We start from the raw sequence: 16,914 nt of genomic DNA on the forward strand, positions 1-16,914 counted from the left end.
TTATTAGCTCAAAATGATTGAGACTCCTAGCTGAAATTGCAGTGGTCCAATTTTCCTACTCCATTTTCAGACAGGTTCCTGTTCGTAGTCACTGTCTCCATTTCAGACCAATTAGGTGATTCAGTTTTCAGTCCTTTATTTTTTCCCTTGTATCATTAGTTTGTCTGATTCAATAAACCGTTATGCTTGAGCCAGTCTACCAAGCACTTCAAGGATCCTATTCCATATTTATTGGTCAAACTCCCATTATGTCTGTCTAGCTGCCAAAGATACATCATGAACCTAATTACCAACCTGTAAACTTTTTCTTCAAACTTTTTGCTTTCCATTTTTTTTACTGGATGATGGGTAGATACTGAAGTATCACCTGCTAGTCATTGTAGATTTAAAATAAACCTGTTCATGGGCATTTTTTAGTCTACTAGCATTTCACTTAATTGCTTTCCTTAAAATATGCATTAGTGTCTGCATTCTTTGCTTTGCAAATCATTTATTCTCCTACATCTATTCTTCAAAAATGTTGTAAATTAGCCAAGTCTTCCTTTCTTCATCAAGCATAGCAGGCACATATCTCTTCTTACTGGGCTGCAGGCAATCAGTTTTCATCTAGATTGCCGGCGGTTGCTTCCTCTTTTGGTGCACCGCTGCAAGGAATGACTCACCATCTGTGGCAAATTCCATAATCTATTGGAAGGCCTTTGGCCTCCTGTTGTGGATCTTTATCAGCATGTCCAGGTTTGCTATAACATGTATGTACTATTCAGAAAGGCCTCCTTCACCGCGCCTGGTAGACAACACTCAGCACATCCTCTGTAAGGTAAGCTGAAGTCAGTCCTTTCCTTTTCGTATAGGCATGGATCAGATTAAATTCATAGGTGCTATGGACTAGATACTCAGTGCCTGGATAACTCAGCCTTTTGAACAGCAGGGTCTGTGGCGTAATGAAGTGGGACTACTATCAGGAAGTTCCGTCTCCTCCACTATTTTGGCAATGATGCTTAGTTTGCCCAAAAAAACCTCTTCAGGGGAACTTTGCAAAACAATAGCTCTTCCACCCGCATTGCATAAGTTCTTGCTCTGTGAGATAACCTGGTACTGTATCTGAGTTGTAAGCTACAGTGACCACAGTGCTCTGGTTCAAGGGAGATGAAGTCTTTTTACAACTGGCCTTCAGAATTGTTTAACTCCAAATTCCAAAAAAATCGTAGTGCTAGATATTCTCATGCCTCTTTCTCCTAGGCATACAAATAATGGTATTACCAGACAGTAACTTGGCTGAAAGAGAGGAATTTTCTGCAAATCACTGCTACATTGTTAGTGTAATAGGAATATGTTCAAATATAAATGTGAAAAGCAAATAAGGTATATCTCCTGAAGTTCAGACTTAAAACTAAATACATTCTCCTATCCTTTACAAAGAAACAAACAATTAAATAAATAAGTGGATTATCAGTTGGAATAGACACTCTTACAAATTCAGCAGCTGCTTTCAAAATCAGTAGTAAAATTAGTGAAATATTAATTCAGATCAAATGATTCACGCTTTCTCTAAAACTTTTAATAACAACTTACATATAGGGTATGATTTTGCAGTTTGCAAGTTTATGAACATTCTACTCCTGCCTTGATGCAGAATTTCATTGCCCTTGAATTGTTCTCCATTATAAATTAAATTTATGCCATAAATCAGGAATCAGGTTAGATAAATGAGAAGATTAATAAGCTTTGGTAGTTAAAGATTACAAATATTTTCTTTATGTACAGACTTTTTCAGTTTAAAGCACTCTCTCTCTAGTAGTCTGTAGTATTTCATCTGTTACATTATATCCATTATGGCTTAAATGTTTGTTTTATACTTCCTGTAGCAAAATGCATGATCTCTTGAGAGTTAAATTTAGTAGATTAAAATGAACTCCCTTCCAATCTTTCCTTGTGGCAGCCTTCCCATAAGATCAAAACACATAAATGTAGGTTATGTTTAATTTCTAAATCAAAGTGTTGTGGACAGATGTTTGAAACCTTAAGATGACTCAGATTCAGTTGTTGCATGGCTTTCTGCCTGGATAACCATACTGTAGACTGTGCCATATCTGCTTTACTGATGTATTGCCGTGGTGATGACATACGTAATTTTATCATAACCTTTCTGTTAATGGCCCAAACTGTGCCTCTGTAATGACCATGCAACCAAACCATGTTGAATGTGGACTAATTCTGTCTTTAATGTCAGCTGATCTCAGTCAGATAACATGAGAGATGATCATTACTTTCACCCTTTTCTGTATTTCTTTCAACTTCATCCAGCTCAAGGTGACAGACCCAAAATGATCAGTGTCTTTACTGATGCACTAAGCCCAGCTGTTTCTTCACTGTCTTTGTCGGTACATGGAGCATAGTCAGCTAGGGCTTTTACAGAAAACGTTTGAGTGACCATTTTATTTGAAGATGTGTTCCCCTCTGTGGATTTTCATGGTTATGTTGCAGTTTTTGCAGTTAATTTTTCATCAGAAAAGTAGCTGATGTCTTCTTACCCAGTACATTTAGATTTTTATTTGGAATCTGATTCAAAACTCTTTTGAGTAAACAGAAAGGCTTGCATGAAAAGATTTCATATAACTTTGAAGTTACTTTTATTTATCAAGATAAGAGTGGTAAGAGAATGGGGACAGCATTTTTTGTTTGCTTTCTTACATCAGGCTAATAAAAATAAATTGGTTTGGTTCTTTAGTTTTAAGCTAATTAATCCACGCAGAATGCAAGCTGCTTAATGGAACAGGAACATCTTTATGGCAAGTTTGTTTCTTTTGTAAAGCAACCATGAAAATGCCAAACCCTAGCACATTTTAACTTAGTTTTTCTCTGGCTGCCTTCTTGTTTATAAATTAAATATTTTGACTCTCCTGTTTTGATACTCCGCATTGCCCCTGGTGTGACTGTTCAAAGAACTCTCTGTCTGGGGTGTTGCAGCAGAGCAGATTCAGACAGTTCTGCTCGGAGAAGGAAGTGGAGAGTTTTGGTTCCCATTTTGCACTTCTGGAACAGTTTAGGGAAGGAAGCACCTTTACACCTTTTATTGTTCGTGGTTGCTGACATCATATCCTTCCCTGACCGCTCTGTGCGTGTTTCCTGCCATTCTATCAAGATTCTTCTGTGTTGCAGAGAAGGGATAGTGGGTGTGCATGTGTGTGTGTGTGTGTGTGTGTGTGTGTGCACGTGTGTATATGTCCGTGTGTGAATGTGCAAAAGAGAGACAGCAGCGGTCAAGTGGTCTGCTGCATTTGTCCATTAGCTCTTTTCCCTTCTCAAGGCTCAGATCAATCTTCTGTCAGCTACCACTGCCTCTGCCAAATCATATAGTGAACAGAAGCCCACCAAAAATGAAGTTCCTCTTTTTGTAAGCAGTCTGATTTATCTTTTTTTTTATGTTTGGGTTTGCAAAAAGAAAAAATGCTGAAGACTGTAACACCATAGCGTGTAACTGTGTGTTTCTTTAAGTGCAATTTGTTTGCATGTAACCATGTCATTAAGTTGGAAGGTTTCTTCCATGTGGACAGTTACTTCAGCAAAGCTTCTGGAGTTATTTTATGTTCCATTTTAGATTCTCTTGGATAATGAAAGTCTGTAGTACTATTTGACTTTTGTAGTACCTTCAACTTTTCTAGCTAGTGTGATTTGTGTTAGGGAAATACAATTTATCAGTTAACAGGAACTTTAAAGACTTAATACTGTAAACCTTAATCCTGCAAGAACTTTCAAAAATTATTGAGAACACTGGTGAAGTCCTAAAGCACATGGGTATTTGTTGGTCTCCAGAGTCCTTTACATTCTGTTTGACTCAGAAGTCACCAGCCTTTGAAGGTTATAGCCCTTGAATCAGATGTCTTGGTTACTCATCTGGATCTAATTCATTTGTAATCAGTCCAGCTATCTGCTTTATATATGTGCTAATGAAATGAACAGAACTATAGGCAAACACATAGTAAGAATAGCACATGAAGCAGTATGTGTTGATACATGTATATGCGTAAAAGAGTAAGACAGATATAGAGAATACCACAGCATTCCCAATTTGTTTCTAGTAGCAGTAAAAATAACAGAAATTATTTTTAAAAAGGAAATAAATTCTCTAGAAAAACTGAAAAGCTTTTATTTGAAATTAGACTAGTAAGCAAAAAGCAATTGGGAGAGAGATGTTTTTCATCTGTGCAAGAAAACTTAACCCGCTGCCTATTGAAGCAAATTTATGTTTCTTTGCAAATTGTACATTGGATAAATATGACCTAACACATTTTGTCTTCTCCTTCAGGTTCTCTCAGGTTGTATGATAATATTTAGCAACCAAGTCATCCTGGCTCCCTTTCAATTTTATTTTCCTGAACACCTATTTTTCCACTTAAAATAAAACTAATGTAGTTAGTGGATTAGTACAGGTAATGAAGAACAAAATTCTGCTCATCAAGTGTTGCATAAATTACTGTAAAATAATTTTGTGTGGATTATGGGAATTTTAAGTGTCTGACTTTAAACAGTCTATAAAAGCTGTTGTTGTTTGAATGGTCTTGAATGTGGAACTGATAAGTGTGTGGGAAGGACTCAGTTGCTCCTCCACTAAGATTTTTGTCCTTCCTGGTAGATTTTCTTGGTATTCAGTGATTTTTCTGAACCCACTCAACATCAGCATCTTGATCTGCGGAGCAGCTCTCATCCTTGCTACCCTGTCGTCACTGCTCTAATCTCTCCACCCTGACCTTCCACCTTGCAGTGAATAGGAGCTTAGGCAGGCGTAGTGCTGTAAGCCGATCGTGCCACTGGCTTCGGCTGAATGAAAGGGAAGGAAGTTGTTCCATATGCATTTGCTGTGGATTAGCGTATTGGCTTACTGCTACAGAGAAAGCCTGTTAGAGCCCTTTGGGTCTGCATGTGCATGGAAAACACCATTCTAATTTGCTCTTTGTATCAGAGGTAAAGCTATAGGAAAAACAGGAAAGAAACACAGTCCAAGGAAATTTAAAACCATTTCTAAAAATAGAGTGGGTTTGTTTGTCAACACCGAGTGTCAGATAAGACTGTCCCCTACCTTTGTTTGGGAAAAAAAAAAAAAAAGTTTTATAAATACATTTAATCCATTTATTTCAAAGTTTTGGACTTCTGATTTTTGTTGTAAATCTGATCAAGCACCCTTGTGTCCTTTTAAGCAGTGAGAAGTCAAACTGTTTTCAAACAAGTAAAAAAGCAGCAAAAAAAATTTGCACCCTTTACACTGTTAAATTGGCGATATGAATTGTTCCATGTTCTGCATTATGGTAATGATTTAGGCATATATAAATATGCCTAGCAAATAACATAAAAAGACTTTCATGTGCAGAAAGGTAATACGTATTATACTTTAAAATTTGTTTTGTCCAGCAGATTAATTATATCGTAGTGGCTAGTTAGAAAACTCAGACTGACTGCTTATTTGTTAACTTATTTTTTTCTTAGAGCAATAAAACACTTGAGCAGCTTAAAGTTTAATGTATGCAAAGAAAATCAAGACAGAATTGAAGACAGAATGAGTGAGGTCTAGCTTTTCTACCTCAGTAGCTTTGAATCAGAGCCAAATAATGGATTAAATAGCCAGGACATCAGCTTAGTGTTACGTAACATATTGTGAGAATTTATCAGGTTGGCTGCGAGACTACAAGCTTAAAATAACTAAGGAAACACCAGCCTCTGTTTTAAAATTACTAAGTTTTTATTTCCAAGGCAATATTTTTAATACACTATGGATCTAACATAAAAACTTTGAAAAATCATTTTAAATTAATCTTGTTCAGATCTTTTTTTCTCTTCTGTATTTAAAAGAACTCTGCTGCTCTGTTCAAAATATGTAAATATAAAAATATCTTAAACTAAGGTTAAAAAGGAAAAAAAAATTGCATCTTTTACTTTAGCACTAGACAACATAATTTGTGTATTTTCTTCTATTTCTGTCGAGTCTTTTATTGCTCAAAATGCTTTGCATATGATAGAAATTGACTTTGTGATTTATGACATTTTGTGAAATATGGAATGTGTACTGCATCATATATTTTCATATATTGCATCTAACTGTCCTTAGCTTTGCGATTGAACCAGTATTGTAAAGTTCAGGGAGGTAGTATCAGTGCATTACTAAAACTGTGAAAATATTTTTCAAGACATTCTTAAATTATCATCTGTCCCTATTTTTCTGTGCTATTAGCTTGTGTTTTGGTGCAAGAATTTTTATAAGGAAAGATATACATGTTTGCTCGTTATAAATCATTCATCAGAACATTTTAGAATTTACATGAAATGAGGGAGAATTCACCAGTGTTTTCTTCAGGTATCTTGAGTAATACTTGCGCCAGTCTATATTCTTAAAGAATAAGGTTAAAAATTTTGGATTTAAAGTAGCTGACACCTCTCATATATCAAGTAACACTTTAATAAAGGTCCATCCTATTTGCATAATGAGGGACATTATCACCTCTGCTGTCAAAACACAAGATTGTTTTCCCTTCAGAAATGAATTAGCTGGCCTACTTAGCATACATAGGTACAGAAAGGTTCATTAACTCTCTGATTTAGGTAATTTTTCATATTAGAGCAGTGAGTGATATTTAAAACTAGAGACACCTAATTCCATTAAAGTTTTGGCAATGTGTATTTCAGTCCTTTTCTTCATTTCTTGATATATTGGTGCGTTTGTTCATAAAAAGAAGACTTTGAATTAAATTATTATTTCTCTATGTATTACTTTTTTTATAGATGCAGTAAATTTTTATTATAATTTACTTGTACACTAAATTATAATGAGGATGCTTGGTCAGCTCCATATAATAGCTCTCATCTAGCTATCAATTTTGTAATAACATTTGATTTCCTTTCTGTGTTTAGCAGGAACGGATGCAGGGGACTGTGAACTGAGTAGTGCAAGTGCTGAAGAAGGAGGTTTGTTTTGAGGAAACGGGAAAGAGGAAGAAAAGAGAAGGGAAAAATACATAATTTTAAGGAAGAAGGAGAGAAAAAAAAACGGGGACTATGGGGAGAAAAAAGATTCAGATTACAAGGATTATGGATGAACGTAACAGACAGGTGAGTAGCAAAAATACCGTATTTGAACATATTATATTTCTAAGGTGACTTATTCTCAAAGGTGATTAAAAAGTTGATAACTTTGTATACATATACATATACCTACATATATGTATACATATACACAATGTATGGAAGACTATCAAAGAAAATGTACTTTTGGAAACAACCAGAAATCTCATACACAGTTTTTTCAAGTTTAGTAACATGCATAGTTAGGAATTTATTACTTGAGGCCTTGATCTACAAAGACTGATGTGTATGCTCTACTTGGGGTCCCCTCTGCACTTGCTTTCACTTCAGTGTGTGCCATACATGGTTAAGTGCATCTGCAAGTTGTAACAGGACACAGGCTTTTAGAACTGTGTTTTGTGAACTATTAGAATATGAGTTTATTTGCAGGAGGACTTCCATTTAAATTCGTAGATGCAAATTATTTATGTTTCTACACGTTTGAAGTGTTCTTAGTTTTACGTCCTCATATAAAAGTGACACTACTTCATAAAAAATCTCATCTTTTCCTGTCTGAATTTTAAAAATAATTTGAGTAGCCTAACACATTCTAAAACCCACATACAATAATATTGTCATGTTGTAGTTATGAAACAACTGGTGATGCTGTGGCTAAATAGGTCCAGCAGGACTGCTTAATTAATTTTTACCACTGCTTTAGATAAAATGGCTGAGTAGCTGTCACATATTATCAACACTGTCTCTGCTAGTTAAAATATGGTCATAAATTAGAGAAACTGCTTTCCTGTTTTCAGAAAAATAAAATTCAACAATTGGCATCTTAACATAAAATCAGTGAAAAGCTGCTTCTGTTTACATTTGATGTAAAAGGATGGATGTTTTGTTGAAACTGGAGATTCACAAGTGTGAGAAACTCTCCATAAAATTATTTAACACTATGATTAGTGTTCTTGATACATGTGGCTGCAATTTAGGAGTAATCTTCAGTAGCTGTTTTTTAAGAACTTGATACTGTGTTATTGTTAATATATTAGTTCTATTCATTTGATCTACAAATTTCTTCATATATTCAGATTGGTTTTTAAGAAGTTATGTTGTTAGTCTTCAAAGATTTTATAAGGCCATAAAAAAGTCAGCCTAGGCATAACAACAAATAATAATCTTTAAATATGCTTTCCAAGAATTTTTTAATTTTCTGAAATTAGTAGTCACTTTTGTTCTCCATGGCAGAAAATCATGTATAAAAGCAAAATTATATATATGATGGATACATTTTGTGTTTTTCCTAAAGGTTGCCTATTGCTATGGGCCAGGCCAAAAAGCAATAATTCTATCAATATAAAACCATCACCATATTTATTTTAATTGGTTTGTAGCTTGGAATCGAAATTGAATTTGAAATATTGAACTGAATATATCATTAAACATTAAGACACTGGTTATCTGGAACTTTCCCATACTACTATTGTTTCTTTTTGAAGTGAACCTGAATTATTTTGGAAATGATACTACAAAATTTCGCCATTAGTAACATTAGTTCATACAATAGCTTCAGTGTCAACTTGCTTACTCAAATATAGGATTTATGGAGAACTTAATACCCAGTTTTGTCAAAGAGGTATCTTTCAGGAGGCTACATTTACTTTACAAAATGAAGACACCTAGTCTTTCAAGTCATTCACAGTAGACTTTCAAGACCTCTATCACCAGCTTCCAAAACTAACAATTATGAATAAAACTACAGAATACTAACAACTGTAGTGTTAGTGCAGAAAGTGTTTATCTTGCTAGTATTTGATAATATCCATCATGTTGATTAGTCACTATGAGGCTGAAGGTATAGATTTACATTACTTTACCCCTGACATAGTATAATTGGCTTGATTCAGCTTCTTATTTCCACTAATATATTGAAACATAATTTAGAAAGTGTTTCTACTGGTTTTATCTTTTTTCCATTTAGTGCCTTGATTTAAACCTCAGTGAAGCCAATGAAAAGATTTCCATTGATTCCTTTGGACTGTGGGATCCAGGTTTTTCAGTTGTAGCAATATGTATGTGATTAAATACAACTGGATTTTCATTAATAGCTGATTGATCTTTTAACCATTTGTATGAGATGTTCTCTTTCACAAGCCTTACTGATTCTTAAAATATAATGTATGCCATGAGGTATTGCTGCTTCAGTGAAGCTGCACCAGTTTATTTATTTTGTAACTTACACAATTCCAGTAATCTTAAAATAGTAATTGGTTTATATTCCTTTTTTTTGTTTTTGATGACATAAATATGTTTGAATGCACAGAGAAGTTGAAAAGGTTGCACCAGAAAAAAAAAGTTTGAAAGTTTTTGATTAATAAAATTAAGATCCCAGCTGAAGCACAGTTCCACAAAGCTTATTTGTAGCTCCATTTACCATGATATGGACAGAGACTGTTTTCTTTTCCTTCTTACTACCTCACCAAAAGATGTTTGCAAGAACAGCAGCAAATCTGTTGACTTGAAACCGCCTTATTGTTGCTTATACTCAAACTCAGTGTGGTTTCACAATACAAGGCGTGCTAGATGTGAATGGGATATACACAGATAGTGTATTCACTCAGCTGTTTTCAAGCACATAAATTCTCTGCAGGACACCATATGCAGGGAAAAATAGGTGGAACGCGTATCAAACAAGGGGATATAGCAATAGTTTAATTCTGCCCTCTCCCGATGCAAAGGTGAATCTCTTTGGATAACAGAGTTTTTGCGAAAGGGTTTAAGTTGTTACAAGGCCTATGGAAGGTGATTTCTGTCCTTGCTTTTCCACTCATTTGTCCAGTGTCCTGACTAGCTATTTACATTAAACAATGAATGGAGTATTTGTTTCATCAGCATAACAGCTGTTTTCTTCCACACTACTGTCTGCTATGGTGGGAGACTCCCCTACTGTTCAAAGTGCTTGCATGAGTGGCTTGGGAATGACAAAAATAGTTGCTGACCTCCCTTCAAGAGGATTTCTTCTGAGCAAGTCTAGTCAGTTGGATATGTGTACTTTAGTGACCATACTGGTAATTTGAATACGGTAGTGACCGTACTGGTAAATTGAAACTGTCCCGAGTCAGATGTCTGGCTGCAAATCTCATAGAAATGTGCAATGTGATGACATAATGTGCACTTTTCCAAAGCCTATTTGAAACTTTGTCATTCTGGGACAAGTTAAAGGAAAACTACTGCAACTTAGACATTAGAGACCCAGTCCTTTTACCCTCGACTGCATAAGAGATCTGTCATTGACTTCGGTGAGTGCAGAATGCAGGCTTTTAACTAGGAGGAGCCATTATTGTAATGTTTCATGTGGGCTGCCAGTTGGCTGTATTTTCCTGGCCCTCATAGTTACCATGTGGTGACAAAGGTGACAAGGATGTTTGAATCTTCTGTGAGTGATCACAAATTCTCTTTGGTTGTGAAAGTTTCAGAAAAGCCCATCTGAAAAAATTCCTTTCACTCTGCTTTTAGCCACAGGGAGAAGGAGTATGAATAATTGCCAAGACTAGAATAAGTGTGTATTGACCTGTACAGTTTAGTTACCATCATGATATTAAATGGAAATGAAAACTTTCAAAGAGAATCCTGTTATAAGCAGCCAGTGTGACCAGAGATTTTTTTATTATTGCAACACTGGATAATATAGCCTTCATAAACGTGGAATGAATCTCTGGTGGTGGTGCTCAGGCTCATGAGATGGTGGTAGCCTTGTCAACAGCCCATTTGGGTAGACTGCATACATGATATTAGTTGCAGCACCAACAGAACTGATTGCCAAAAATATTAGCACTCACATCTGATGTTGGAAGCTCCTGACTGCTACGAGTCCTTTGTGCAGAAATTTCAGTCAGGCAGATTGGGGAAGGCTGCTATGAAGAATTCTGGGTTGTTTAAAAAGAAAAAGGAAAAGAGGAAGGGCATTTGCAAAAACATGGGTGAACTTTATTTTCATGTGTTTTCTTAATTGAAAGAAATAATGCAGCTAGCTCTGTTATGGTCAACACATGAAGGAAGAATTGTATTCATCTGCCTTGCTTTTTATCTATTTGTTTTTCATCAGTTTGAAATATTTTGTTAGTTTTGATGAGGGCCTTTTGTGCTCTGCTGTAGACTGAAACTCTCTTTGCAACAGTCCAGGCAGGGCTGCCCAGGCCTAAAATAAATAGGTGCAGTGACGTAAATGATATTGTATTACTGTTGTACAAGGTCACTTACAAAATATCTCATGAAATCCACGGTCTGTGAGCTAAATCCAGGAAAGAGGGCAAATTGACCTGATGACATTCTGGTATCAGGTCTGGAACACACTCTTTCTTTTAATCCACTAGTTCTTCTAGTTAATATTAAGAAATATCTTAACGGTCTTATATGGCAATCCACCATTTTTTATCCCTCTGATCATCTTGCTCCTTAGTTCCGCATTTTTTTTGCTGCTTGTGAAGCATGGAGTTGTCAGAGTCACCATTAAAACTGAGTTGAGCTTAGCTAATGATTTTGCACACTGTTTAAAATATCTCTCAATTTGTAATGAGCTGCTGGGAGCTTAAGTGTTACTAAATACCATAGGAAGTGTACACTTCTATATTAAGGTGCTTAAATAGTAAAATACCCTTTTTAAAGTATTATGTCTGTGTGATTCTATGGGGCATGACAGTAAAAAAAACTTGCTGCTTAACTTTTTCATGCATAGACCTTTTATCATTCTTTGATTCCAGCAAATCTGTAAAGCTATAAACCAAGACTTACTGCAGTTATCAGCTCAACAGAGAATAAATTAAAGCAGATAAGTAAAGTGAGGTTATGGGGCAGGGGAAGAATATCCTGGAGGGAAGTGACCGTTTGCAGGAAGACCTAGATTTGGTCTACTGACTTCGATACCTAATGCTGCTAGTTTCAAAGCTAATTTCAGCCTCCTGTATCTATTTTTATCTGTGTTTCAGCTCTATTTAAAAGGAAAGAGTAAGAGACTATCGGCTGAATCAGAAGCTCCCCTGTAGAAAGAGAAAAGAGCCTTGCATATTAATGCTAACATGAGCACAAGTTAGATAGAAAACTTTTTTCCACCAATTTCCTGATATTTTCAGTCTTCTCTCATGGGGTGTCTTAATTTTATTCAAGATCTGAGATTTTATGATTTTTTTCCCCAAGGGAGATGTTTTCCTATGAAAACATCCCTGCTTAACTATGCAAATAAGCATCATTCTGATCAATGAACCTTTGTCTTAAACATCACACGGTTTTTACCTTTTACATATTTGAATTCCTTCTCTTGCTTACATTAAATTTCCCCAAATGACATATACTTGGAATATAGCATTACATTTAGGCCTTGGTCCTGTTTTTTTCAGAGGGAAAGTTATGTTTCTGTAAGCAAAGGATACACCTTAGGTTTTCATGACTCCTAAATTGTAGTGATCTGTACAACTCTGGCTGCACTTTTCATGTTAATGCCACACTACCTGAGAAGTGAAGTTTTAAGAGAGCTGCTGAACTGAACCGTGAATTTCTGGAATGTATTATATTTAAGATAAAGTGTGCTTGTATTTCAAATATATGTTCTGAGCATAATTTAGAGTGAATTAGCATAAGGTAAATATTTAGGTCAAATTACTTTTAATTTGAAGTGTGAGCAAGAAGCCTAAGTAAAGAGAATGCAGTAGTGAATGAGGCATCTGCATGAGCAGAGCTGAAAACCAGTGCAGACACAGGCACAGCCTTGCTGTCTTGCAAGGAATGGTTTGGAAAGCCCTGGGGGAGAAAGAGCTGGAGGTGGGAAGCAGAACTGAAGCCATTGTGGAGAGGAAGAAGTTACACTCTTCCTGTTATGACAGGAAATGCAGACAAATGTGCTTCCTGACCATTTGCTCAGCAGGGAATGAAATATTCTTTGACCTTTACCTTATGAACATTTTAGTAGCACAGAACTAGTAAACATGTTTTTTACCCTAAACATCTATTTGTACCTACCAGAACTGGCAATAGCATACCAAAAAAAAAAAAGTCAGCTTTCTCATATATTGTATTAGGTACTGTGGTTTTGATAGAGGTGATGCTTTTTGCCTAAAATACATATGTATCTGTACATCCATATATAATGGACTTAATGTTATCTCTCTGATTCAACAGAAGGAAATGAAGTATCAGAGATTAACCATTATTATTCTTCCATCCCTGTCTGTTTTTAGATCTTAATTTGTAAATTAAAGTGGGAAGCATATTGATACTGCCTAACCTACTAATTTCTGACTTGCCATATCATCTGTTAATTAACACATCTTTCAATTATCCCTCCTCTCTTTACTTACAAAGAAAAAATTCGTATGAGAGATCCACCATCATGTGTTGGATCTGAGCAGACTGAATAATATCACTATTTTAAGTATTTGATCTGTTATTTATGTACTAACATACTAAAAATGGGGTGTAACACACAAGTACAAAACCTTCTTTTTTATACGCATTAATCATGAACATTTTATTTGTTATAGCTATAATTTTAGGGCATCCTGCTTAGAACTCCTCTTTATCTGGACTATTCAGCGAGTCGTAGCTCAATATGCTTGAGGCTTTCTGGGACAATAGCTCTTTTACCAGCATAAATCACTGCTGTCTCATCCCTATAAGTTACGCTGGAGGGTTATAAGAACATGGAAGCAGGCTGCTGAAGGTCCTTCACTGCTCTTTAAAGGGTCTTTCATTTAATATGGCATGCCCAGCTTTTGCATAAAGGAGGGTTTGTCTAGAGGAAACCCTGCACTGGTGCTGCTTCCCAGTCCCACTGAGGGTTACTGTAAAGATTGTTGCAGCCAGGCCTCTTCATATGACAAACAAATCTAAGTGAAAATCAAATAGGAGCAAGGGGAAGAGAGAATATGACAAGAGCTGTTGCCTCTCCAGTAGTTTGGGGTTTCAACATATGATAGGATTATGACATTTTAATCAAGAGCCCCTTGGTTTACATATCGCCAACTTGACTTTATTATGTTTGAAGTTAGGCAAGTTGCTCGTGTAGTACCTCCTATTTGTCACAGACATCGTATCTACCATGCTTGCTCTAGTCCCTGTGTCAGAAATGTAGACACTCCAGATGAAATAAGGACAAACAGAATGAAACTATTTCCTGACCAGTCAGTGTCTGTATCAGATACTTCTGTGCACCAGTGGTCCCTGGTTTTCACTAGTCACTCATACAGGTTTAATGGCAGGAAATGTATATGGGAAGGATTATGTGCAAATTCCCTGTTTCCCTCATTTTCCTATGTCAGCAGCTATATATTTTTATAATGAGGATAGGAAGAAGTAAGGGGAATGCTGATATTTTGCCACTGGCTGGACTGAATTGCTTTAAAGATCCCAGGACTGATACTTTGAAAACATAAAATGTTAGCACATATGCTGTGAGTGTTAGTGACAAATGCAGAGTCTGTTATGGCTCAGCCTCTTGGGGTATGTGAGATTTCAGAAAGAGTACTAGAAGGGCCTGAATTAAAAACAAAAATAAAATAAAATAATCCCAAACCAACTCCCACCAAAAAATACAGAAAGAAACAAAGACAACATTGCGACAGAGATAAATGAAGTATCCTGAAGGCTGTATTCATTATATGGGAGTATTTTTGACTGCTTCTGTTCCTCTAGATGTATTAACATCTATAAGAAACATATAATTGTTACAAATTTAGCTAAATAAAGACTATTACCAGTGGCCAGTATCACCATTTACACACACACATTTAAATTTCAGCATATGAAAGAATTTATACTCGCAACCAAGAAACATTACCTTCTAGTTTATTTAGTTTAAATAAATTTTAATTACTAGCAAGTAAACAAGAAAGTCTGCTCTGGGGCAAATTGCCTTCTAAAGGGAGCATGTCACAGTGTGTGATATGCAGACTTGAATTCAGGCTGCCTGCGGCCCCACTTACAGATATTGCAATGACTAGTCCATGACCCGTCTCTCAGAAGACTCTTGCAGCATTATGCATGAAGCGCTAGTTGAGAGGTGTTTCCATGGTATTGAACAAGAGACAGAGTTGAAGTGGAAAAACGTCCTTTTTAACAGTCCTCTTTTGTCAATGCCTTTAACACATAAAGTGGGTTTCACCTTTAGTTAGAATTTTATCCAAAATGCATAAAAAGTTTGCCTTGATTTATGTCAAGACAGTTGGAAGCTGACTACTTCACCTGGGTTTTTTTTTTAGTTTTCCCAGTACTTGAAAGCAGCTTCTGATTTGCTCAGAGCCTTTAAAGTCATCAGCATTTATACGTCTTCATATACAAAAATGCTGCAGGCTTTAGTAACCTACCTTCTTGGTATCACTGTTCCTGTTATGAGGGCAGTTTGGCTCTTGGATTTTTAAAAATAACTTTTAAATAAGTAAAATAACCATAAGGCTAAGACAAACGTAATAGAGTTTCAGTTAATATGAAAGGATGGAATCAGGTTAATTTTTGGTATGTTTTAGAGGTAAATGTAGTACTCCCTGCACACTGCTCTTTTTGCAATACATATAAAACTATGAATAAAAGCACCTCATAACAGTATTTAGAAATTGTGTTGGTGTTTCAAACCTTGTGTTTTATATATACATGCTTAAAAAGGGTTTAAAGACAGTTGAATGCTGACTGGCCTCTTATCTGTTGCACTTCCTCCCTCCACTCCACTTTCATTCTCCCCAGTTCTCACACTGTCATTATAAAATATTATATCCCCAAAAGAAAAGAACTTTCTAAATTGGCTAACATTCTCCTAAAGAGGAGAAAAGTTGTGAACTGAAAAACACCTACAAATTAGCAGTGGTTTAGACAGCAGGGATAATTAATCATATCTTGCCTAATATTGTCAGGAAAGAACATGTAGTGATTTCATTCTTGCTGCTGAAAAGAAGTTAAATATTAAACAGATATTGAAATGCATGTACTTTTGAATGTCCTTTTTTAAATATTTTGATGAATTGTCTCACTGTATGTGTGTTTCCTTCCAGTCTCACTAACGTTCTTTATGCCAAATGTCAAAGTGACGTTTTCCATTGTTATATGATGCTATCATGACTGACAACTTTAAACACAGTATATAATAATAAGACTATGTGACCACATGGATTTTTTTGATACTGCAGCTACAGCTACTCAAAAACTTGTGTTCATGCAGATTGTGTGTGTCTTGTTCATTCTCAGCACTGTCAGTACAACTGTAGTCAGAGCTTCTTAAGTGTAGGTTGCACACTCCTTCCACCTAGACAAAAGAGACCAAATGTTTTTAATAATTTATGCTAATTTTTACCTCTCAGCAAAATTTCTGCAATACTAGAATATTTTCTGTTACCTTAGACAATATTTTTTAGATACTTTTAGTTTGGGTGAATATAGTTAACAGAACAAATGGTTAACAAATTGAGACCCGAAAAAAGTTCAGTAATAAAGATGCTGTCTCCTTACATTGCTCACAAAAATACTTTGGAAGATAACCATATTCATCTTCCTTATGTAGCCACATAGCAAAAAACTATGCAAAAAGATCATTTCTTTTTAAATGGCTTGAAGAGTATTCTTAATCTTTTCAGAGGTTGACCTTTCACTGTACATTTGAAAACACTAGTTCACCCCTACTATAAACTGTTGTAAAAGCATAATAAATTTACATATATATATGTTTTATTTATATATATATAAAAAAAGATAAGCCACAATGCATATTTAAAAAGAAAAGTAATATTCCAGGTCACCATAGAAACAGTAGTAAATACAATTGCTTTTAATGCATTTATCAGCAGCGACAGCGTTATCTGATAAATTTAGAAATTGTTAGAAAGA

The 16,914-nt window shown here is 35.5% G+C and overlaps 1 protein-coding gene across 14 annotated transcripts in view; it reads left to right on the forward strand.

Moving 5' to 3' along the window:
* Nucleotides 1-16,914, forward strand: part of MEF2C (myocyte enhancer factor 2C) — a 140,674-nt gene that overhangs the window by 54,218 nt on the left and 69,542 nt on the right. For 13 of the 14 annotated variants that reach the window (XM_074811876.1, XM_074811889.1, XM_074811875.1 and 10 more), the window contains one exon: nucleotides 6,901-7,098. In XM_074811876.1, the coding sequence (XP_074667977.1) occupies nucleotides 7,045-7,098 (54 nt within the window). In that variant the 5' untranslated portion in view covers nucleotides 6,901-7,044. The remainder of the gene's footprint in view (nucleotides 1-6,900; nucleotides 7,099-16,914) is intronic. The other variant, XM_074811878.1, reaches the window with a different exon arrangement.

The sequence above is a fragment of the Strix aluco genome, chromosome Z, assembly GCF_031877795.1.
Source record: "Strix aluco isolate bStrAlu1 chromosome Z, bStrAlu1.hap1, whole genome shotgun sequence".
NCBI classification, from domain to species: domain Eukaryota; kingdom Metazoa; phylum Chordata; class Aves; order Strigiformes; family Strigidae; genus Strix; species Strix aluco.